The 22,063-nt window shown below is 45.9% G+C and overlaps 5 protein-coding genes across 7 annotated transcripts; 3 read left to right on the plus strand and 2 right to left on the minus strand.

Annotated features, from left to right (window-relative positions):
* Positions 1-27: 27 nt before the first annotated feature.
* Positions 28-7,594, plus strand: LOC106745841. The gene is made up of 5 exons (XM_014621809.1): positions 28-198; positions 2,915-3,065; positions 3,394-3,625; positions 5,597-5,980; positions 6,144-7,594. The coding sequence occupies exons 1-5, from the start codon at positions 78-80 to the stop codon at positions 7,083-7,085; spliced, it is 1,830 nt and encodes a 609-aa protein (XP_014477295.1). The 5' UTR covers positions 28-77; the 3' UTR covers positions 7,086-7,594.
* Positions 7,595-8,399: 805 nt separating this feature from the next.
* Positions 8,400-11,722, plus strand: LOC106745860 (nucleolar protein 11). Its single transcript, XM_014621834.1, has 4 exons — positions 8,400-8,986; positions 9,315-9,846; positions 10,079-11,094; positions 11,400-11,722. Exons 1-4 carry the CDS (start codon positions 8,855-8,857, stop codon positions 11,541-11,543), a joined length of 1,824 nt encoding a protein of 607 aa, XP_014477320.1. The 5' UTR covers positions 8,400-8,854; the 3' UTR covers positions 11,544-11,722.
* LOC106745862 (cytochrome b-c1 complex subunit 2, mitochondrial) lies at positions 11,714-14,927 on the minus strand. Of its 2 annotated transcripts, XM_014621835.1 has the most exons (7): positions 14,799-14,926; positions 14,311-14,450; positions 13,638-13,829; positions 13,336-13,552; positions 12,834-13,265; positions 12,211-12,432; positions 11,714-12,033 (listed from the first exon to the last, which is right to left on the minus strand). In XM_014621835.1, the coding sequence occupies exons 1-7, from the start codon at positions 14,841-14,843 to the stop codon at positions 11,947-11,949; spliced, it is 1,335 nt and encodes a 444-aa protein (XP_014477321.1). In that variant the 5' UTR covers positions 14,844-14,926; the 3' UTR covers positions 11,714-11,946. The 2 variants fall into 2 exon arrangements, with proteins under 2 accessions (XP_014477321.1, XP_014477322.1); XM_014621836.1 differs by lacking the exons at positions 11,714-12,033; positions 12,211-12,432 and adding an exon at positions 12,575-12,669 and having other exon boundaries at positions 14,799-14,927.
* A 925-nt stretch (positions 14,928-15,852) lies between these two features.
* LOC106745863 (protein BUD31 homolog) lies at positions 15,853-17,320 on the plus strand. Of its 2 annotated transcripts, none has more exons than XM_014621838.1 (4): positions 15,853-16,073; positions 16,243-16,365; positions 16,765-17,013; positions 17,229-17,320. In XM_014621838.1, exons 1-3 carry the CDS (start codon positions 15,980-15,982, stop codon positions 16,980-16,982), a joined length of 435 nt encoding a protein of 144 aa, XP_014477324.1. In that variant the 5' UTR covers positions 15,853-15,979; the 3' UTR covers positions 16,983-17,013; positions 17,229-17,320. The 2 variants fall into 2 exon arrangements, with proteins under 2 accessions (XP_014477324.1, XP_014477323.1); XM_014621837.1 differs by having other exon boundaries at positions 16,765-17,018; positions 17,229-17,319.
* On the minus strand, positions 17,018-21,798 carry LOC106745864. Its single transcript, XM_014621840.1, is given in 7 exon segments — positions 17,018-17,463; positions 17,524-17,654; positions 18,086-18,887; positions 18,973-19,376; positions 19,691-20,906; positions 21,067-21,444; positions 21,579-21,798. Coding segments are annotated over 6 exon segments (3,153 nt in total). The 5' UTR covers positions 21,331-21,444; positions 21,579-21,798; the 3' UTR covers positions 17,018-17,127.
* Between the last annotated feature and the right edge of the window lie 265 nt (positions 21,799-22,063).

Raw genomic sequence — 22,063 nt, forward strand, 5'->3', positions numbered from 1 at the left:
AGCGATTCATCCTAGGGAAAAGTGCGGTGCATGGTTGTCGACGCCGGGCGAACTGTTGACGCGCGAAGTGTCGGTCCATGCGGGGTGGCGGCCGAGTGTCGTGCGCGAGTTTTTCCTCATCGTTCGTTGACGCACCGCGCGGCGATACGGAAATGAAATCGACGGCGTTAACCGTCCTCGTCGGTATGCTGTTGACAAGTAAGTATCAGTACGCGACGTGCATGCTTGTGAAATATAATTGAGGGATCGTGAAAACATTCACGAGCACACTCGTGAGTTTTCGTAATACTGAATAGTTGCTTGCGTGTATGATAAAGTCGCTGAGGAGGGAGGGGGATGGGAGACTTAGCGAGTGTAGATTTGGTCAGATTTAAGTCTCAAGTTCGTCTTCAGACGCTTCGTAGCCAATGAACGACGCAGCATCTGAAGATGAAATTAAGGACGATCTTAAGATGTACGGATACTATGAATACCGGCCACTGTTCGCCACGGTGTTAGTGGCGGAGGAAATGTTCTTATTTGTCGAGTTCTTGTTAGAGTTCGAGAAGAAAAATGCGAGGGGGAAGTATTCGGTAAAGAGGAAGTTGCACGGAACACGTGAGTTACATGTGTGAAGAGCAATCGAGACGCAATTAACGTGCGGTAGATGGAACGTAGGATACGTTTCAGCGTTTGCCTTGGAAACAAAATTTTCAGAAGAGCGAAATTCGCAGGAGAGCAGTTTCGGAGCACATAACAATAAATAGTTGCGCGAAAGCTAACATTTGATGAAGATATTATTGTCTGAATCCATCCTTACCATCCTTTAGGGTTGTCTCAACACAGGGGTACTTTTTAGTTTTAAATAAGTTTCACATATTTAAATAAGGATAATTCTCAATGTATAGAATGAAAAAAGAATGTGTGCATTTTTGCGCCTTAGATTTTCAATTATTCAAACAGATTTTTATATATTATATATTTATACTTTTGCAAGAGAGCGTGGCATAGCAGATAGCGAATTGGTCTACTATGCCAGCAGTCCCGGGTTCGATCCTGGTAGAAGTGACAAATACTTTACACCACCTTTCGGAAGGCAATGGCAAACCACCGAGAATATCCTTGCCAAAGAGGAACCTCTCTAAAAAAAAAGTGCCGTTCGGAACCGGCGATAAAACCCGTAGGTTTCTATAATATGCCTGTGTATAATCAACGTGCGCACCACAGGCAACAGGACTAGAAAGAATACTTTTCCAAAATAATTAATTATTTTACTCATCAATAAATGTAAGTCAATGATGGAAAATGTTTTCAACGTAAAGAGTAAAATTCTATCGGGAATCGATCTGTCTTCAAACTGTTATAACTTCGTTATTTTACTTTCAATTTAACTCGACGTTCCGGGAAAATATTTTTAAGAATCCAAATTTGACCAAAACTGCAAAAAAAAGAAAATCTTTCCGATTCCTCCTTTAATTGTCTAGAAATTGATACATTTACTTCCCGTTTTGTTTAAATCAGGATTCCTGGCAGAGTTCGATAGAAAAACAAACGCATCAACTTCAACAATTTCTTCACTTATTCCCTTCCGAGTACGTCCGATAAAAATCGTCGCTATGCATCGTACCTGCGTCGTTGCCGTCACCGGCATGCCGTTGCATTACCAATCGCTGTCGAAGTTCCAACGCACAGCCGGAATACCAATCGCAACAATAACACGCCCAATAAAAGAACAACATCGCGGGAGATGCCGCGTGACAATTGAATACTAAACAGTCGTGAGAGCATGTCGAACTATTCCCTGCGTCTTTTAATTTCCTTTTACAATTTCCTATTGCATCTCCAAGAACTGTCATTCGCGATGACATTCCGCTGGTAACGTTATGCGCGCCCGATTATGCGTGCGCGCGAGAAAATAATCAATCGTGCTCGAGCAAGCACTTTATTAAACATATAAACTTTCCATCAAATTGAAAGAAGGACGAAGAGAGAGAGAAGGGAATATTTTGCTAAAAATCTTGGTAAATTTATATTAACTTAACTCGTTGAAATTGTATTATATATTTATTGATGAAAAATTTTACATATTACACGGAAAACATAATTCTGTTGATGTAATTGGATTTTCCGTTGCTGTTGAGCCAGACGAAGACTCAATTTATAGGAATAGGAGGATTTCCGAGGAGATTTCTATTTACATAAAGCGAACTCTTTGATTTAGAGGAGTTTTTATGGATATGTAGAATGAATTAAGATGTTAATAATGGTGCGCTTTCGTCTTTTAAAAGCTTTCTATTTCAAATTCAAGAGGATGTCTGTATAATTTTTTTAATTATAGCTTGAACGAAGTTAGCCTCCTTTTCGAGTTAAGGTATCTGGACTGTTTTGTACTAGATTTGTGCTACATTGTGCTCGAATTATAAATCTAATACAAAAAATGCACGGAAAGAATTGAAAAAAAATTTGGCTAGCCACCCACTTTTCGATTTTGTAATTTTTTTAGTTCTGCTCTTTATATCGTTGTGCCCCCACAAGTAAAACTGAAGCTTGTGTTGATTTGTGCTATGTTAGCACAACTCACATACGTAATAAGTTCCAAAAGTTTCCGGCCTGGCCCTAGAATTTTTACAAGTGATTGATAGAAAGAAATCAACAGTATTACTTTTCAACGTAGTCGCCCTCTACTTCAATACACATTTTTCGGCGAATCCTGCGTTTTTTTTTTTTTTACCTAGCGACCCGTGTCTCACTCCTGTCATGTAAAGCCCGATTTGACTGCGTGTGTGTCTTCGTTTCATCATTACGGTCGTTCATCTCTCCGTAAAAAAACGCGCTCGGGGATTTATTTCCGTTATTTCCATTCATTGTTTTCTCGAGTCCAGAAACTTACCAATTCTTCGTTGAACTAATGTATCGGGCGATGTTTGTGTTACAGTTGGAACAGGCCATACCTTGCTTTGGGGTTCTGAGACTATGCGCTCTTTCGAGCGATGCGAAATTATTCTAAAGGAAACCGAACAAGAGGACCTCGCCACAGTTGTGGACGAGAGGAATTCCAGATTGCATACCACGTGGTTGTCTCAAGAGTAATTGTCGTTTCCTCGATATAGTAAGACTGGAATCTGTCATTATCGCGGTAGGATGTGCGAAGAAACACCTCAATTCCTGTAACTGAATGGGGACCAAACAAAATATTCTATATAACTGAAAACGGTTGACTGAGCGAAACGTCTCCTTCGTTTTCCACAATAAAAATTGTAATTTTTAACAATGGACTGCTGAGTTTAAACGTGGTTCGCATTTTCGATGAAAAATGGACGGTGGAAAAGGGCGGGAAATTATCAAGTTTGAAAACGGAGTTATGAGGCACCGAATTAATTTGCACACCTTATAATATCAGCTCTTCTGTTGTAGATGCGAAGTATTTGCCGGTCCAGAGTACATGATCAGGAAATATACGTTCTTCAAGAACAGCACGTTTCTGTTATTGCGTTATCATTACGGCGATATGTCGTGCAGTATGCCTACGCACACCGTCAGGATTCGAGGCTCGATCAAATTGCTGGGACCATCTAACGTCGTTTCCGGTGCGACTGAGGCGAAGATTCACGTGGATGCTGTTTATATTACACCTTTAAATCGACAGGTACTCACAAATGAATTTGAGATTCAGAATAAATACAAATAATATGAAAATAATGTTTGCAACGCTTTCGCTACGCTACGAGCACAGAGTTTGACCACGCGAAGTCGGCAACGCAGATATGATTCAACTTTAATAGTTTGTAGGAGGGACTTCCTGGGTACAAACGTAGAATATTAGATGTAAATAGCAAACCATTCCAAAATTATTAACGAAGAAAGATTTCAGCGTCGCGTATAAAATGAAATAGTACGAACAAAATGATGTGTAGCAGTGCGGTAGAGTGTCTGACTGCTAGGTCTGAGTTGGATTTCTTATATTAACGGTTTCCTTTCAAGTATTTTTCTCTCTTCTTTTTAATAAAATAGTAATTCTTTAATTATCTTATGAGCGAGAAGAGACAACAGAAGAATAAATAAATTTATGAGCAGTCAAAATTAGTATTGATTTTTTTTCAACGTAAAGTTAATAGTTTAATTAAAAAGAAATGTATTAATTGATAACCAATCTTCGCTTACATATATATATATTAACATTGAGTGTAATTTGCCAGGAACAATATTTATATCTTTATACACGACATTCGGCCTAATTCGTATAATTCGCGATGTGCCACTTATACGCAAGAAATAAACGTTTGTTCGAACATCCAGTCGACGCGAAACAATAATCGACGGCTCGATTCTCGTCTCCTTCTGATCTGCACTGTGTCTAAAATACGTTAGAGGTGCGTGATGGGTAGAAAACATACAAAAATATGGTCTCCTTGACAGATCCACGGTGAGAAAGCATTAGCAACCTGAATCGCATCGGCCGAGTGAAAGCGAGAAAAAGGGATGACATTCTCATTCTCACTCGGTGCGCCGAACATAAGTACAGGCGAAGAAACACGCGTGGGTTCGCATCAATGATTTTACTATGTAATGGATCAGAGAAACATTGTCACTCGCCTGACAACGGCCACGTTTTCCCTACAGGTCCCTTCCCCTTTGCACCATAGCTGACACGCGGTTGACCGAGCAAAATTCGAAACGCGCGCTGCGAACGGCCAATCACAACGACGCATCATAGCTGACACGCGGTCGACTGGCCAAAATTCGAAACGCGCGCTTCAAACGGCCAATCACAACGATGCACCATGGCTGGCACCGTGCTAAACAATAAATGTTCCACCCTCTATTCCTTACACTAAGTTCTCGTTCCACAACGAGCACGAGCATAATGTATAACGGGACACATTTTACCCTTTTAAATAAAAACGAATTGTATCTCTAAAAAGACTACGTTTTTATCCCTCCTCCCAATTTCATTTTCAGAACATTCTTTCTGCCGCTTGGCGAAATTTGTCGAGACACGTGCATTACCCGAAAATACGCTCAGGTATCTATTCACACCCCCGTGCTAAACAATAAATGTTCCACCCTCTCTTCTTCGCGCTGAGTTCTCTCTCCACTCACTCACCCTTTCACTCCTTGCTCTCGTCACCGCTTCGTCAGTTCGGGCTTTACCAGCGAAGAGCCAAGACGATGGCACCTCCTGTCGCATATTTCCACGTTGGAATAAAAAACGATACAACTACAAAATAAAATTATCCCCCTCTCTTCCCTACGCCACGTGTATAGCGCCGGACTTCGGAGCAGTTTCCGCCGTTGAACGTGCTCTTCCGGAAAAATCCGCATGGTCGAACTTTCTAAAAGAGTCGGGAACAACCCCTCCAAAAAATCCCCTACTGCTCGGCCTCCCCTCCATCATCTCCCCAAAATATTTGTTAAAATACCCCGACACCTCCCCGAATAATTAAGTCAAGTGAAGGGGGTTTTCACGCGCCATAACTGTACTACTTGCATCCCCACTCCACACTTTTGCAAGAGGGGAGTTAAGATCCCCCTGAGAGCTAATGGAAAGCTACTGTCTGATAGTCATTGATAACGCGTAGTAGCGGGAAAGTTCCTCACAAACTGATATATTTTCCAGGTCGCTCATAAATTCGAACAGAGGATGAATTTGAGCTGCGGCCCTCAGCCGAGATGGCGGCCTTACGTGCCTCAGCTGATTTATGAACAACCGCGGCAACATTCAACGGCACAACTCTGGCAAGGTCCGGTCTACAACACTCTGCAGGCTCACACGCCGTGGAGGAAGCGTATGGATTGCTTGGACGCGTTCAGAATAGAATTCGCCGAGTTGAGATTGCTGAGGGTGCAGCGAAGGTTGTTCTTACCGAGGATTTCCAACGGCTCTTCTTATCACGGGCCCCGCTTCGAGCTTCTCTTAGGTAGCCCTACGCCCAACGTGTCCTTCCGCAGGATTTACAAAGCGACCTCGTTACAGCCTACAGTCCTGCTCGACGCCAACGGGGTACGTTCGTCCAGGCTTCTTGATTTCATTTCGTTTCGAAGTCCAAATCTAGAGTGACGTTCCGCAGGGAGAAATTAGGGCCTGCATTAACATAAGGAAGCATTAACTAATCCAGGGGATAAAGTCCGACGTGACGAATAACGAGGTGAAGGTGTTGTTGCAGACAAGCGATTGCGCGATATGCGGCAGCGTATTTCGGGCGACCGAGCTGAGCCCACCTCTTCTCCACGTGACGGCGGCCCTGCCCGCGCTGATCGGCGGCTACTGGCTGAGCGAGAGATGCGAGAGCTCCGAGGGTGGCGTCTGGTCCAAGAGACAATTCCAGATGTACTCGGAGGACAAACTGTGGACCGGTCGGTGGGACTACTACGAGGACCCTCACTGCTCGATACTCCTCTACTCGATCACCGCGGCTGGCAGTTACATTCAGCGAAACGGGACGGAGCGTCGCTCCCAAGACAGGAAGTTATCCGACTTCTTCCGGCTCCTCAACAACTCCGCGCGGTTCTTCTTCAAGAGGAGTGCGACCGACGTCCACCGGAGCTCCCCGAACCGTCCTCGAGGTGGTAACTTCATCAGTGCCTCCTCGGAAAGCAAGGAGCGACTGCTGACACGCATTTACACGAAGGAGAAGAAGAGGCCGAGGAAGAGGTCGCTGACCGACAACGTCGATCGATTTCTGCTGGGAGACCCAAGCAAGAGACCCGTCTGGAACGTGCCATCCGGACCGACGGAGCTGGATCTGCACATCGTCGAGAGCATCCTCATCCCCGGCGACGCCGAGGACACGCCGCTCACCGGTTGGTCGAGAGACTGCGTCCCCCGGCTCGTCGAGGCGCCCTCGACCTTGGGGCTGCGCGCCAAGGTCACCGTCAGCTGGAACAGCCAATATATCCTGCTGCTGGGCCTGCGGGACGATCACGTGTGGGACCCGCCGCTCCGGCAATGCGCGCAAATCCCCTCGAACAACCCCGCGCTCAGGGCGCATCTCAGGCGAAGCGTCAGCCTCCGCTTCGGACTTTCCTCCGCTGGGCCGGCGAGCCGCCTCTCTTCTCCCGTCTGGCTTCTCGCGTCGCAATTCATCCTGCTTTATCGCACGCGATGATGATAACCGGCGCCGCCACCGGAGAGCTCTCAGATACCAGCGCGGGCGCAACGGGGGCCTTCGTCGGCGACGCACTGTGGATCGAGCTTAAGGGGCTTAAATGGAGGAGAGAAACTGACTCCTCGAAGTTATCGCGCTTCTGTCCACAAGGTTTCTAGGTTATTGCAATAACTCCAGTTATTCCGAGTATCTCCGTCCGCTTCCTGGAAATCTGTACGAGTCAGTTTTCAGATTTCGTCCTTGTTTCTAATAAAGGCTTCTCCTGAGTTACAGTACATGTTTGAAATATACGAAAACGAGCTTAGAATTGTACAACCTCCTTCTGAATCGGAACGATTAATGGAGAAAAGTATATGTTGTCGAATTTATCACTAAGTTAAAGAAAAAGATGTTTAAGATCGTCGGCACTTTTAATAACTGGACCAGGTGCGGTGAATCTTTTATTTTGTACTCGAAGAGCAGTCAGCTGCGGCTAAGTGCGGATTTGCAAGATTTATACAATTTTCTAAACACACTCTCTCTTTATTTGGAACGTGAATATCGAAATCTAATAGATTGCAGATATGGCGGATGTCAGTTAGATCTAATGCAAATACAATGATACATTTCCTTAATAGGAATATTAATTTTTTATGATATTTCCGTATGTTAATTAGGTTATTGTATAATTCCAGAAAACTTTTACGCAACGATCATGAGATTTCGCCGCATCGCATTTGATTGGTATACTTACATCGTCATTCGTGACATTCCATTAATTCCTTTTTTTGTTTTTAATTTTCAAGCATTTCTCTATATTTTCTGAATTTTTTCCCACGAGCTCTCCATACTCTTCCGATAATTGACAAATTTGCTATGATCGCTTCTTTACGGCCAGTATTCAAGATTGGATCTTACATTTAGGACCATTTTAAGGTATTCTTCAGATGTTACACGGCTCGCTTCATTGGTTACGAAACATGTAAAGATGAACTTAAGATGGTCTTAAATATAAGACCCGACTATGAATGCCGACTTGTGTGTGAGCAGTTTATGATGTATAACGATGTAGTATGATGTATATACCAACGTAATGATCAACAAATAGTCTTACTGCTCCCAACCGCACATCTGTCGGATTCCGAAACGCTTCTCCGCATGAAGTAGCGTGACTCCGCTCATCGGGGGGGGGGGGGTTCAAATCGCTCTTGTAAAAATTCAACGCCACCTACCTTCGGGCCCGGATGTGGCCGAACTAAATGGATGACGGGTCAGGCACATACGCATGTGTACCCCCGTTTAGTTCGGCCATATTCGAACGCAGATGGCGCTAGGCGGGAGTTTGGACCTCCCGGCCACACGCGGGGCCAAACGCAGATAGCGTTAAAAAATGCGCCTGATTTTTGCTAGGCGCGAGTTTAGTGTAATCGCACGAGAGCAATAACGAACGAGTGTACGGCAGGTCTGTTCTCCTTTCAAGAAATTCACACGTTATAACAGGTGAAGTGTACATACTAAATTCTCAGTGTACGTCGAATTTCTTCAACCGGTGCAGCCAGTTCGGCAGAAAGAACGGACCGAAGAACACGTGGAGCGAAGGGAAAAAGGAAGAGAAAAAGGAGACTCTTGGGACTAGACGTTTGTAATTCCTACAGTGAATCAGCGAGAATAACAACGACTTAGCTTTCGGTGGCCAGAAATAAGAAATTCGCCAGTACAACAGGTGCTCACACGTGGGTGCAGAGCATTCCTCCGGAAACAGATCCCGACGAACGCTCTATGTTACGAGGATGGCGAAGCTCAATGCATACTACACGTTATGTCCGCTCATCGATCAGCAGAGTCTGCTGGGCGTCGAGCAGGACAAGGAATCGGGCTGGGCGATAGTATCCCTCGGCAAGAATATAGTGATACGATACAAGGTTAGACTGGTATTTGTTCTCTTCATGAACGAACTTATCAAAACCGTTAAGAAAAAAAAAAAAGACTTAATTTTAACGCAACGTAAATCAAACATCCGTCAACCACGTGATGAAGTTAATTTTATTCTATGGGATTTTGTGCTCGGTGTTTATTTACAATACCGTTTGTTACATCTTCGTCGACAGTGTTCACGTTCAACAGAACGCTTGATTCGCAGTTTAATTCTCTCAGTCGATGAGAAAAAAATGTATCCAAATACATGTGTGTTGACCTAACGGTCCAACGTTGTCGTCTTGAGTAAGATTTAACAATTTCTGTACATTTCAGCTGATGGACCTAAAGCAGAGCAGGAGTTGGTCCAGTAAAGACAAGCTGACGTCACAGGTGATTTACGACAAGTGGGATCAGCGTTACGCAGCTATCTTCAACGAAAAGAAGATACGGATGTGGTCGGAGGACGAGGAGGACCTGAACAATGTTAAAGGACACAAGTTTCTCTCCCCACTGCACACTATTCTCACGCACGACGAATCACCGCCTATTCTGGTCCAGCAGAATGGAGCCACAGCTTCCTTGAAGTGGGCGGTCGCAAACAGGAAGACGTGGGCTAGTAAAGGCATACTGAAGACCAAGGAGAAATTGTTGCAGTGTCAGTTAATACATCTGAACAAAAAGACTAGTCTGTGCTGCTTGACGAAGATAGAAGAGACACACAACTGTTTGGTTGTCAAACTGACGAGCAACGCCTGCTTGGAGAAGGCGGACACTATCAAGAGAATCGAGCTGAAGCGAGAATCGGAGGAACTTACGGGATACACGATGATACAGCACAACAATAACGCGTATTTCCTGACTCTGTGTACGTTGTGCTTTACTTTTTACACCTTCCATTGTTTCTTTATATTCTTTTACTATAAAATTATTCGCCTCGCCTTTTTAGCCGCACCGCTGAACCGCAGCGCGATCAGTTCAAGCGAGACAAGTGTATGTTTTCTCACTTCAACTCTTCAGCAGTTCAGCTAAAAAGAATAGGCTAGATATTGACTTTTTCTATACGTGAAACAAAATACTGATCGTTTCCAATTGTTCAGGGTCACATGGTAGATTATACAGTCACTTCTTGGCAGGAACGTCCGCCGATACCGGAGTCGGCACGTTGATCAGTGTGATCAGCAACATCAATACGAAAAATCCGGTGGTCATAACGAACCTGAACGAGACGACCGTAGCGGTTTACGGGGCGGACATCACGGACGAGGGCGCGATCCTCATGATATACAACGTCCAGTACAAGCTGGTGCAGGCGGTGCAGAAGCTGAAGCTTTACACGAGCGACGCGAAGCTGTGGAAGGTGGCGGACAAATTGTTGCTGGCGGCGAACAGGCACTTGGCCGTCGCGCCGTATCAACTGGCGCCCCAGAGGATAGCCGCCATGTTGGGCTCGTATTCGCGCTACGAGAACAACGACGACACGGACGACGTCGTCGAGATAAAGGAGGTGACGGTGGCTGAGTGGGAGAAGAATCGAACTGGCCCCAATCACGCGTCGTTGGGCCGAGTACCTCCGAAGATTTCCAAGCAAGTGTCCGCTTATCTGAGCGAAGGATGGAGCGACGTGGCGATCCAGGAGAACCTGATCCCGTTCTTGATCGGGTTCGACGACATTCCGTCCATCTGTTGGTGTCTCGACAGGTTCAAGGATCTGCCGGAGAAACTGCTGGTGGATCTCTTGACGTTCTCCCTGAGAAGTCCGGACAGGGTGTTCGTTCAGCTGCCGAACGGCGACGCGTCGACATCCGTTGACAATCCGTACTCGAGATACGATTTTCTCGATAAAGTCTTGAGCATCGATTATTCCAGCACCGCTCTCCTGACGCACCTGAAGTCCAGTTTAACGTTCGACGAGGTGCTCCGATTGTTGGAGTACCTGACGAATAAGCTGAACGAGCAGATGAACTCGTTCAACGGCGGCTCGCAACCAAGCGAACAGCAATTGTACAAATGGCCCAGTGTGCTGCTCGATGCTTACTATCAGCATTACCTGATGTCGCAAGACGCCCACGTCTTGGAGCTTTTCAATCGGCTCAACTTCGTCTTGGAGGAACACGTGAGTATCCGAGAAACCGCATCACTCGTGTCCTCTTCTCTCGAAGTTGGGAAATAAGATCCGTGGTATATATAAAAACAAAGCAGTAAAATCGCAAAAACAGTCTTCGAAATCTGGTGAGGAAGTGACGGAAATTGTAACGACTCCGTTGCTTAAGCAACAATAGTAACTTTTTCTAATGAATAACGAGGAAAGGTAACATATTATTATTATTTTTTTTTTTCAATGCGTTACCTTTGAAAAGTGACTTCCCCAACCCTCTGTTTTCTCCGCGACGATAACAGGAATTGTTTTCTTTTCTTCAGGCTCAGTTCCTGCGAGATCTCGATAATTTAAGGCCTATGATGAACGATATAATGAACGGAAAGGAAAAGGAAAAGAAGAAAAAGAAGAACTCCTCGAAGAAATACAACAAATACTATTCTATAGAACAAATCAGAATTTTCTAAGTTGGACGGCAAAATTGAGAAACATCCCTTAATTTCGTAGAAATTGTCGGCGATGCGTTTCGGATGAGACGTACGCTTCCATCGATTTTACACTGTGGGTATTTCGTGAGAGTAATTTATAAAAAAAAAAAAGACAAAAATCGTGTAAGACAAAATAAATTTTACTGAGAAATTTTCAACATCCCACCTGTTTTATTCGCCATTTCTTCTCTGTCATCATATATTATAGGTGAAACGAGCACCTCGTGGCAAAGGCATGCTATATAAACTCTCTACAACGATTGTTATTTTTACATCAATATCCGACTCGACCGATTCTCTTCGTACCGATGAATATGTGTACATCTCCGGGCTGTGTGAGCTTTGGGAATCGGCGATTCGCCGTCCGGGACTTTCGCGATGTCTAATTTAATTGATCGACGTGTGGAACGGTACTTAAATCGCCGATCGAGGCCATGGACAATTTCCCAGAGTTGAATTTCCCGGCGACCTAAAAACCACGAGAGAGAGAGAGGGGAAAAAAACGAAAACAAATCATTTTATGTTATACTTGAAATACAGAGTGAATGCGAATGAGCGTTCAAACTTTTCACCGAACAAATAGCAAGCGTGATTTCATCGGATGGAAAGCGTGAATATCGGACTCATGATGGAAGACACTACTCACCGATTTCACGTCGGACGTGCTTATCTTCTCGACTTCGGCGACGAGGTCGGATATTTTATACACGCGTCCCTTGAAGAGCGCCTGCTGGCTCAGATTTTCCAACAGCAACGCGCCGTCGTCCGCGGCGAACAGTATTTCCGCTTTCAACGTGGCCTTGCCGCGCGCAACGTCCGCGTCGGAGAGATTCGGCGATCTTAGATACGAGCTGGCAGCTTTTACGATCTACGAAAAAAAAAAAACCCCCTAACTCGGTCGGATCATCTTTAATACGCAATTAGCGAAAAGGAAACAACAATAACAAGAGTCAACGCAAGATCTCAGTTCCACCGCCGCCTAATCGACGATTAACTCAACGGAACGATTAATTAATCATTCGGCTGATCGACTGTAACGCGAGATTGCTCGATCCCCGTCGGGTTAATTCGGCGATCTCAGATACGAGCTGGCAGCTTTTACGATCTACGAAAAAAAAAAAACCCCTAACTCGGTCGGATCATCTTTAATACGCAATTAGCGAAAAGGAAACAACAATAACAAGAGTCAACGCAAGATCTCAATTGTTGATTAGAATGAAATCGAACCTTTCCTCTCGCGCACGATCGTCGAATGATGGAGAAACTTACGGAACCGGCGACATCGGGCATCGAGCAGACGACGAAGCCGAAGAGCCCGGAGTCGGTGTAACTGGCGTTGAACGCGGAGACGGCGAATTGGTCGGCGTTCGCCGCACCAGAAGCCTTCCTCTGCAACGGGGACACGCTTGTGCCCCATTTGACGCGAGGTCCGCTACCGATCGCTCTCTGCAGCACGGCGAAAGCCAGAGCGTCCTTCTCCTTGTTCAGACCGGAGGCTTCCGCAGCCACCGCCACGGTGGTCAGCTCGGACGTCCGCTCCTTGCGAAGCTCGCCTCCGTGGTACTCGCTGGCCGGCGGTGCTTTCTCGCCGGAGGCGACCTTCAAGCTCGAGGCGAACTGCGAGACGCTCGACAGCGGGACGCCGGTGGCCACGACCGCGCAGTTCGACCCGGTGAACCAGGTGTTGACGAAATGTTGCAGCTGAGGGGGAGAAAATCCTCGTGAAAAATTGGACGCGTCATCGATCGACCTGCGGCGATACGACTCGTACCGTTTCCGTACTGATTTTCCCGAGTTGCCTCTTCGGCGAGTACAGGGAATAACCGAGCCCGGAGCGATACGCCGCTTTGTGCAGCAGCTCCATCACTCGAGTCGTCTCGGGCACCGTGGATAATTCGTAACGTAACCTGGGAAGCTGGTCGGATATCTCCCACGGTTTGAACACCTGCTGGGTGGCGACGTCCTCCAGGAAAGTCAAGGTGTCGCTTCTGTTAGGAGAGCGCGAAGAATCAAGCGTTAGTCGAGTTATTCCCTCAGGGTTCTCGGGGATCTACGAAGCAAGGTTTCGCTTACAGTTTGTCCCTTGTGACTTGCACAGTGTAAGTGATACTCTCGCGGTCTGACGTGGCGGTTAAGTTGCCACCGAGCTGTTGGATGTTTCTGGTGATGCCGAAGACGGTGGATCGGCAAGTGCTCAAGCCAGCGAAGACGCGAAGGTGATGCGTTATACCCTGGGTGTCGTAGGTCTCATTGCGCGAGCCAGCTCTAAAAGCGTGAAAGCGGACCTTGAGGGAAATAATTTCGTAATTATCCAGGATTTTGTCGACGAGCTGTTTGATCGACGATTTCATAGCGCGGGTGTACATCCGTTCTATCTTAACGCAGAGAGAAATTGTTGAACGACAAATTACATAATTCGAGATTGATGTTGGTAATTATTCTTATTATTCGTCAATTAGTTCAGTCTGAATTTGATTAAAGTCGTCGTTACAAAGATAAACTTGTATCGTTGTTTCTGTGTGCAGACCTGAAGATGAAGAATTAACAGACCGATTAATCTAATCAATGACTTAAAATCAGTCAAATATTGCCTGTCCTATTTCGTTAAAATACATGAGAACTAGGTATTTTTCAATTGTTATTGGTGTTGGCAATTCTTATTGTTACTCATTTGAGTAGTTTAGCCCGAGTTTGATCAAAGTCATCCTGACAAATGTGCATGTAAATTTCACTTTTGTGCGCATACCTGAAGATAATCGACAATTTGGCGATAGGATTATTGTTATCGACCGCAGCAACCGTTATTTTATTGCCCGGCAGTACCTGAAGCTCAGGGACTGCTGCACTGGAGGATTGAGTTGCTGCGACAGCTGCGTAGTGCCTTACCTGAAGTGACAGAAGTATTGGAAACACATAAGACACCTGATCGTGAAATATCCTGAGAAGGCACAATCATTGCGGTTTTTATTGAGTGAAACAGGATCGGAGGAACGGTACGACTTCAGAGTACGTGAAAACTGAATTCTGGGTGTGATCTGTCTCGTCAAAATGACGGTCACCCGCTGTGCGCACGAGAAAAATCGCAAAATCGCACGAGATACTGAAGAAGTTAACAGATATCGTACGCCAACGATTTACATAACACCTGTATTACGGGTGAAGTCGAACGGTGAGGCGATATCGGGGAAAGATGCGCGATCGACGGCATGAGATAGTTAATGGAATTCGTCATACCGCATGGTTACGCAGGAGAGGCGACCGCACAGCGGAGCAGGCCATTTCTCGTGTTTTCAGAAGAAGCGGAAGAATTGATCGGACAGGCCAACACGGGCGCCATTAGCCGTATGAAACCCTCTCTTTTCCAGCGGTGGTTTCGGCTGGCGCATCCTCAACATCGTTAAGCCCGCATCAGACTACGGATTGAGATTGAATTGGGCCAATCGGATACAGAAAGTGAACTGAGGGCAAGTCCAGTGAGATTTAGTGAACTTTGAACTGGATTGGTCAAATTTCAATTCAATTTCAATCCGAAGTCTGATACGGGCTTTAGGGAGGCTTGAGGAAAGAACATCTCAAAGGAGGATTGTCGTATTCGGTCTTTTGATCAATCTACGTGCTGGGTATCCTCACTGCAGATTTATTGGACCGTCCTCTCTTCCGCAGTGTCGATCGAGAGAAATGATTGGTTGTTCCTGCGGCATCAAGAGAATCGCGCGCGGGGTATCCAATAAGCACCTTTGGGATTTATGGAAAAGAAGGTGGAGATTGGAGGTTCTGAATAGGCGAGAAGAGAAATAGAGATTCTTTGCACTTACGTTTATTCTAATACTAAGTTATTAGAAGAAATGCCTTAAAACGTTGATATCGGAAGTTATCGAATTAAGCTAAGAGTAATCTATAGGAAATAGTATAAAATAAGGTTGAAGAATATTAAGAAGAATTAAAAGTAGACTAAATAGATTTAGTCTACTTGAGTCAGCCAATCTAATCGTCTGAATTTACCACGGAGGATTTGATCGGCTGGCGCAAGTTACGCCACATGGAGAGGCAGCTACGAGCCCTGTGGACTCCTTTTAAGGTGGATCCCGACTGTAGGGCCCTCTAGCTGGGACCCTAGGAGGGGAGAAGGCTCCCGCCATTGAACAAGGTAGACGGGGCGGTTCTTATAGGGATATTAGGCTGGAACGAAAAAAGAAAATCACCGACAGTCGTTAAGACGTGACACTATATATAAATTCGCTGCTTCTGTGCGAATAAAAGAACGCATCCCTGGCGTCCATTGGTTGCACACAATGTGGATTCCCGAACGCAATTTAGGTGAATGCAAAGGATAACTTCTCCGCTTGAGCCGACGTAGAGAAGAAACGCGCAAAAGGGAATTGTGGTTGAAAATTAATCTGTAGTGGAGATAAATAATGCCAAAAGTACGGCGAAGCAAGAAGCCACCTCCCGATGGTTGGGAGCTGATCGAACCCACCCTGGAAGAATTGGAGCAGAAAATGCGTGAAGGTAGTGTTCAGGTTAACCGTCTCGCATTGATGTTCAAAGTTCGTCTCGCACACATTCGTGCTAAAAGCGTCGTTCCATCATTATTTCGAATTACGTGGCTAAAGGAAAATGGAGTAACGTTTTCAGCGCGAAAGCGTGCGGGACGAACTTAAGGCTTACCTCGTTACAGCTGAAACGGAACCTCACGAGGGCAAAAGAAAACAGGAATCTTTATGGCCGATATTCAAGATACATCATCAGAAATCTCGTTACATCTACGACTTGTTCTACAGGAGGAAAGCGATCAGTCGTGGTGAGTTGAAACGAGTACGATTGTTATTTTTCATCGACCAGATTTTCCAGCTCCGACGTCTCAGGTGCTTAGGAAGCAGAGGTGGAAAAAAGAGACCACTGAAAGTGCTCGATTCAACTAAAAGCCGTAAAAGTGGAAACTATTGTCGAGAGAAGATGGTTTTTATCTCAAAATGAAGAGAAAGAAGCAGAGCGACTGCAACTGGCTTGAGAAAAATTCTTTCTAAACAAGAAAAAAACTGACAGCTCAGCCAGATGCAGGGCGACCATTCCGAGATAAAATTCAGTATACTCGGAATAGTTTTCGAAAGGAAATCCGGGGCAGAGAATTGCAGGATCGCACGAGAATACGTACGGTCGCGACAAGTCGTATCTAATTTCTTTGTATTTCCGCCGACAGAATTGTACGACTACTGCCTGAACGAGAACATAGCGGACAAGAACCTGATAGCCAAGTGGAAGAAGGTCGGCTACGAAAACTTGTGCTGCTTAAGATGCATCCAGACCAGAGACACGAATTTCGGCACGAATTGCATCTGCAGGGTGCCGAAGGGCAAGCTGGAGGAAGGTCGCATCGTCGAGTGTATACATTGCGGTTGCAGGGGATGCTCGGGTTGAGCCAGCGCGTTATTCCAAAGACACCAGAACGGTAGTGTAAGGCACTTGATCTTTCTTTTATTGTTGGAAAAATTACATCGGTTCCTCTGTGAAATAAAATTCAGGTTAACACACACACGCACGCACACAGACACGTTCCTTCCTTTCACTTGACCATCAAGTTCCACTTTTTGTACTCTGTGAACCGGGCGGCGAAGTACAGAGGCGTTCTTATGCGCCACTCATAAGTGACGCATTTATTTTCAGACTCGATGTTCATTCGGAACGTGCGAGTGTCCTTCCGGATGGCGCTGATCGTAATGTCCGTGCCGGAGCGCATCCTCGGCAGGCGCATCTGTTTCTCGTCACCGTCCATGAAGATCTTGCCCCGAGGCGTGATCAGCAGGCAGTATTGTCTCTTCAAAGTGTCGCCGTCACCTTGCGGATCGTAGACCAACGCGATGCCTTCGTGGTCGTTTCCTTTTTGCGAGACTTCTAAAAACTATTTTTCGCCATTGGTAAACGACTACGCGCGGACGCGATCGCCAGTCGTCTGGATTACCTTGAATTCGATCACGTAATTCGCTTTGAACTGAGGACCCTTCGAGAACAGTGTGCTTATTGTGTTTGTAAGCTTCGCCGCTATTTTACCGCCGTTAGTGATCACGTAATCCTTATTGTCGAGCTGCCAGCCTGTAATTCGCGGAAACCGGATATCACCGTTTCGTCGGCGGGACGCTCAGGATCACTTGCGAATGATCCGCGATCGATTTCGAATCGCCATTGCGTCGGGATTCTATTCTGTATGACTTATTAATATTCCAGAGAAGTTTAATTAGAAGGGAGAATTCGAGAAGAGATTCGTTGGAGAGAGAGAGTGCTGCTTTTCTTTTTTTTTTATATATATACCGGGTGAGTCAGTCGAAGTGTGACAAATATATATCTTAGAAGCGAAGGATTTTACAGAACGATCTTTCACGCATAAGTTGCTCGATTTCAAGGGACGCGTGAGAGATGGTGTTCGACCTTTGATGAGTCTCGTGAAAGTCGCGTGGAAACACTGTCCCGAGATGCGCTTTAACTGGCTCACCCTGTAGAGATTTTCTGTATTCTACATCACTCACTGTACGACGGTATCGAAGTCCGTGCGACGTGATGCACGCTCCTCGCGTCGTTGTCCGGCATCCTGACGCGGAGTGTGACGGGCTGATTGACGGTGACGTTCCTGACGAAACAGAAAGTGTTGGGTCCCTCATACACGGTCTCGAATTCCCCCGGATCCTCACCGTCGGCCTTCTCCACGAGGAACGTCTGCTCCTCCACCGTGCATTCCGGATCGGTGATGTGCCACATCACTAAGAAACCCGCCGGTTTCTGCTCGATTCTGGTTATTTGAACCGGCCCCGTTCGTGATATGCAGCCGAGCTCCGATATCAGTTCGATGATCTCCTTGCGCGGGTCCACCAGACGGTCGAAACTTATGCTCGACAGCTCCTCGGGACACGGTACCGCCGGTATCCTTATCCGGAAAAAAAACCATGCTGTATTAAATATTCAATGGGAGAGACTCGTGACGTTATTATCGCCTGGTCGATATGAGAATAAGATGAACGTTCCCGAGCTGTTCGTCAATTACCTGCCGATATAGCTGCTCTCATCGACGATCTTCCCGAAGCTGTTCACGTTATATCGCTCCGGATGCCGTAGCATGTTCTCGCTCATCGAGATGATATCATGCGCGTTTCTCATCAGCGCTTCTACCTCTTTTCTACAAGCTTTCAGCGGTATCAAGCTCTCATGCTTGTGAATCTCAGCCTCCAGTATCAGCCGTTCGCGTCTCTCATTGATCTCTCGGCACATATCATCTAACAAAGATTGAAATGTCTCGTCTATACTTTTTAACGTTCTCATCATACTATTTTCCATCTGACAAAATACAAGATCCTGAGTTAATACACGCAAGTTCTACGGAAATCTTCACGGAGGATTTCGGAGGAACCACCGGAGTTACCTGCCGATCAGCGTCGTCGAGGCACTTCAGTTCGTCGCTCAGTTCCGCCACGTATTTCTGCGCGGAATCTATGACACCGGTGATATTTTCCTGCACATTCCGCGGCAGGACATCGGCATCCGCATTGAGACACTGGGTGTCCCCCGTGTTGCGGTTCTCATCGAGATCTCGCTCGTCGATCAGCTCGTATTGACGCAACTTCTTCAACGCGCGCGTCAATCTCGTCAACAATTCGTCCTTCGTTTTTCCACGACCGTCGTCGGAGATCAAACGGATCTTGCCGGAAACGTTCGGCGTTAACGGCTCTATCGGATATTTCTCGGATAATCCCGCACGGTCGTTACTCTCCTCCAATTTGCCGGCTAACTTCTGATTGGTCGGTGCTTCTAAAATTTCCTCCATGTCTGAAACATCGCCGTAATCACGATTAACAAGAATCGTCGTGACACAATCCAGTTTTCGCAACATTCACCGACCGGGCTTTCCGAGCAGTTCGATCGGTTTCTACCCCGAAGAAGACAAGTAAGTAACGTCGAATCATCGATACCCGGTGAACATCGACCAATAGTGACATTATAATCGGTGTCACAAATCGCTCGGAGAAGCTCTCGGTAAAATTCAAGTTGCGAGAACCGGGACACCCCGGTATGTTCCGACAGGTACGGGAGATGAGTTTTATTAACATTTCGCAATGAATTTCCCCCAAGTAATTATAGGCATCGCTTGATCAAATTGTGCCAGGAATATTTGGCGCAGTGAAAGTCATGAACGTCGGCCTGAACGTCTTTCTCAGCGAACGTCTGGGTCTGCTGATTGTTCAATATCAGGCATCTCTTCGCTCCTCCCGCCTGATATTTCGCGCGATCCGCCGAATTCGCCTCTCTCTCGCCGATTCCCGAGCTGCTCCTGCTGTAGTTCTGATTCGGCGTCAACAGCACGCTCTTCCAATCCGAATCGTCGCGATTACGCGAAGACGTCTGCGTGCTGATCCCTATGATTTGCCAGGAATACTTAACGCTGCAGATCTTGCCGCGCGGGTACTCAAAGTCCTCCGTGTCATTCAGGAAATCTCGCAGCAGGCTGTACGACGTCTGCGTACCCATCTCGATCACTTGCCAGGAATATTTCACACGACACTCGCGCGACTCGCCGTACATTTCGACGGGATATCGCCGTCCGTGCGAGTCGCCGTGTTCCCTCTTTCGAGAAGGCCACATCCGATCGTCCGAAGCTTCCCACGAGTACTTAACGTCGCGATTAGTCTCGCTCGCGTCTGCTTTTCGATCACCCATCCAAGTGTGATCCTCCTCAACAAGGCTATTCACGTCGGCCGAGTTTAAGTGAGACCCTGCAAAATACGGAGATTTCTCTCCCGGCATGATGTCGGTGTCGTAATGTAACACGTTGATCTCGTATTCGCTCGGGGTCGGATACAAATCATTCGACGTCGCTTCGGATTTCTCTCTGTTACCGACGTTCGCAAACGTTCTCTTCTTTTCTATTCCTAAGCTCGATCCCGACAATGTCGACACTGTGGAAACGGCGTATGTAAAGTTGCGGAATATGTCACTCTGTATTGACATCATTTGCCGCCTGCTCTTGACGTTGCTAATTGGCGTCTCGGACACGAGCATCGATTCGGTCTCGTCCTTCGTCCGATTTTCTTCCAATCGCGACATATTGTATTTTCTTGACAACTGTATGGACTTGGAGCTGGCGTTTTGCAGCTCCTCGTCTTTCACTATCGGCTCTAAACGGCCTAGCATAGCGTTGGGAGAATACAATGTGTTGCTTTGCTTCTTGCGAGAGCGTTTCTTCGACGGGTGTGAGTTTTGCGGAACATCGGTCCTTTTGATGCTCGACGCATCTGTCTCGTCGGAAACGGCGTACTTTGCGCTTTGATTCCCGAGCTTTCCCTGCTTAACTTTCTTCACCTGCGGTTTCAAATGTCAAAAATACAGGTGATCATTTTGAACATAATCTTGGATATGTTTTTGTTTGTTTTTTTTTTCTTTTTTTTTTTCAAGATCATTCCAGAAGTCATTTTCAAGAGAAAGAAAAATAAGGATTTCTAAGGAGATACTCCGGATTGACCTTGAATAAATTTTTCAAATTATCGTACAATATATGCGACGGTGTTTCTGAAAATAGTAATGCAGGATTATTTTTGTATTTTCGTGCCTTCAAAATCTGAGGCTGATTTCTGGTCAAGCGAGCGTAAAAGCTTCGTTTGGGCGCAGGTTCCAGGACAGGAATCAATATATTCTCAGTACGCAGTATCATATCCGGCACAATTGTCTTTCTTTTCAGTTTGACAGCTTTCAGGCACTCGCTCTTGAACAAAGTTTGCTCCCCCATGATGAATATCGCCACGGTGAGATATATGATATCATAATACACCTTAAAAGCAAATGTGTCTCGAATAAATGTGATTATTTCCTCCAGTTTCCTTTATGTTCCTCGCATTATAACCTATGCGTTGGAAAACGTTATCAGAGATCACGAATATATCGAAGTCGAATCGTTTCTCCTTCACGACATATTTCTATTTTGCAATTTGGATTATATGCAAACACAATTGATAATAAAAAGAAGGAAGTATATACCTCTGTGAAGTACAATTCGAAATATTACGTCGGACGGATTTCACTATTCTTCGTGTTTGTATATCTCATCACTTTTCTTCATATCGGACGATATTGTTTTATCGGCATGTTGCGTTATATAATGACTCGTGGAAAGGGAATCCCATCGTGTATATTCGAAAAGCGCACAGAAAGCGAGAAAGCAAGGATCGGAGTGCGAACATACGTGCGCACGATTGATACTCACAGACAGTTAGAAATTGCCCTGGAAATATGAAACTTGTAAATTCGACAGCAACGACCGGCGATATACGGTAGGGGAGTCTGGGGGGGATGATTTTGCGAACGAAAACGGAGAATTTTTATAACATTTGAAATGCACGCACTAAACGCGAATCTCTCCACGGGGCGGTGCGTCTCGCCGCGACTGCGAGCTGTTCTAAATATAACCAATCGCGCGCGCGTGACATCATCCGGTTTGAAACAGACGAACTATCGCCATAGTC

Source organism: Dinoponera quadriceps, unplaced genomic scaffold (assembly GCF_001313825.1).
Source record: "Dinoponera quadriceps isolate SergipeBrazil2010 unplaced genomic scaffold, ASM131382v1 scaffold1692, whole genome shotgun sequence".
NCBI classification, from domain to species: domain Eukaryota; kingdom Metazoa; phylum Arthropoda; class Insecta; order Hymenoptera; family Formicidae; genus Dinoponera; species Dinoponera quadriceps.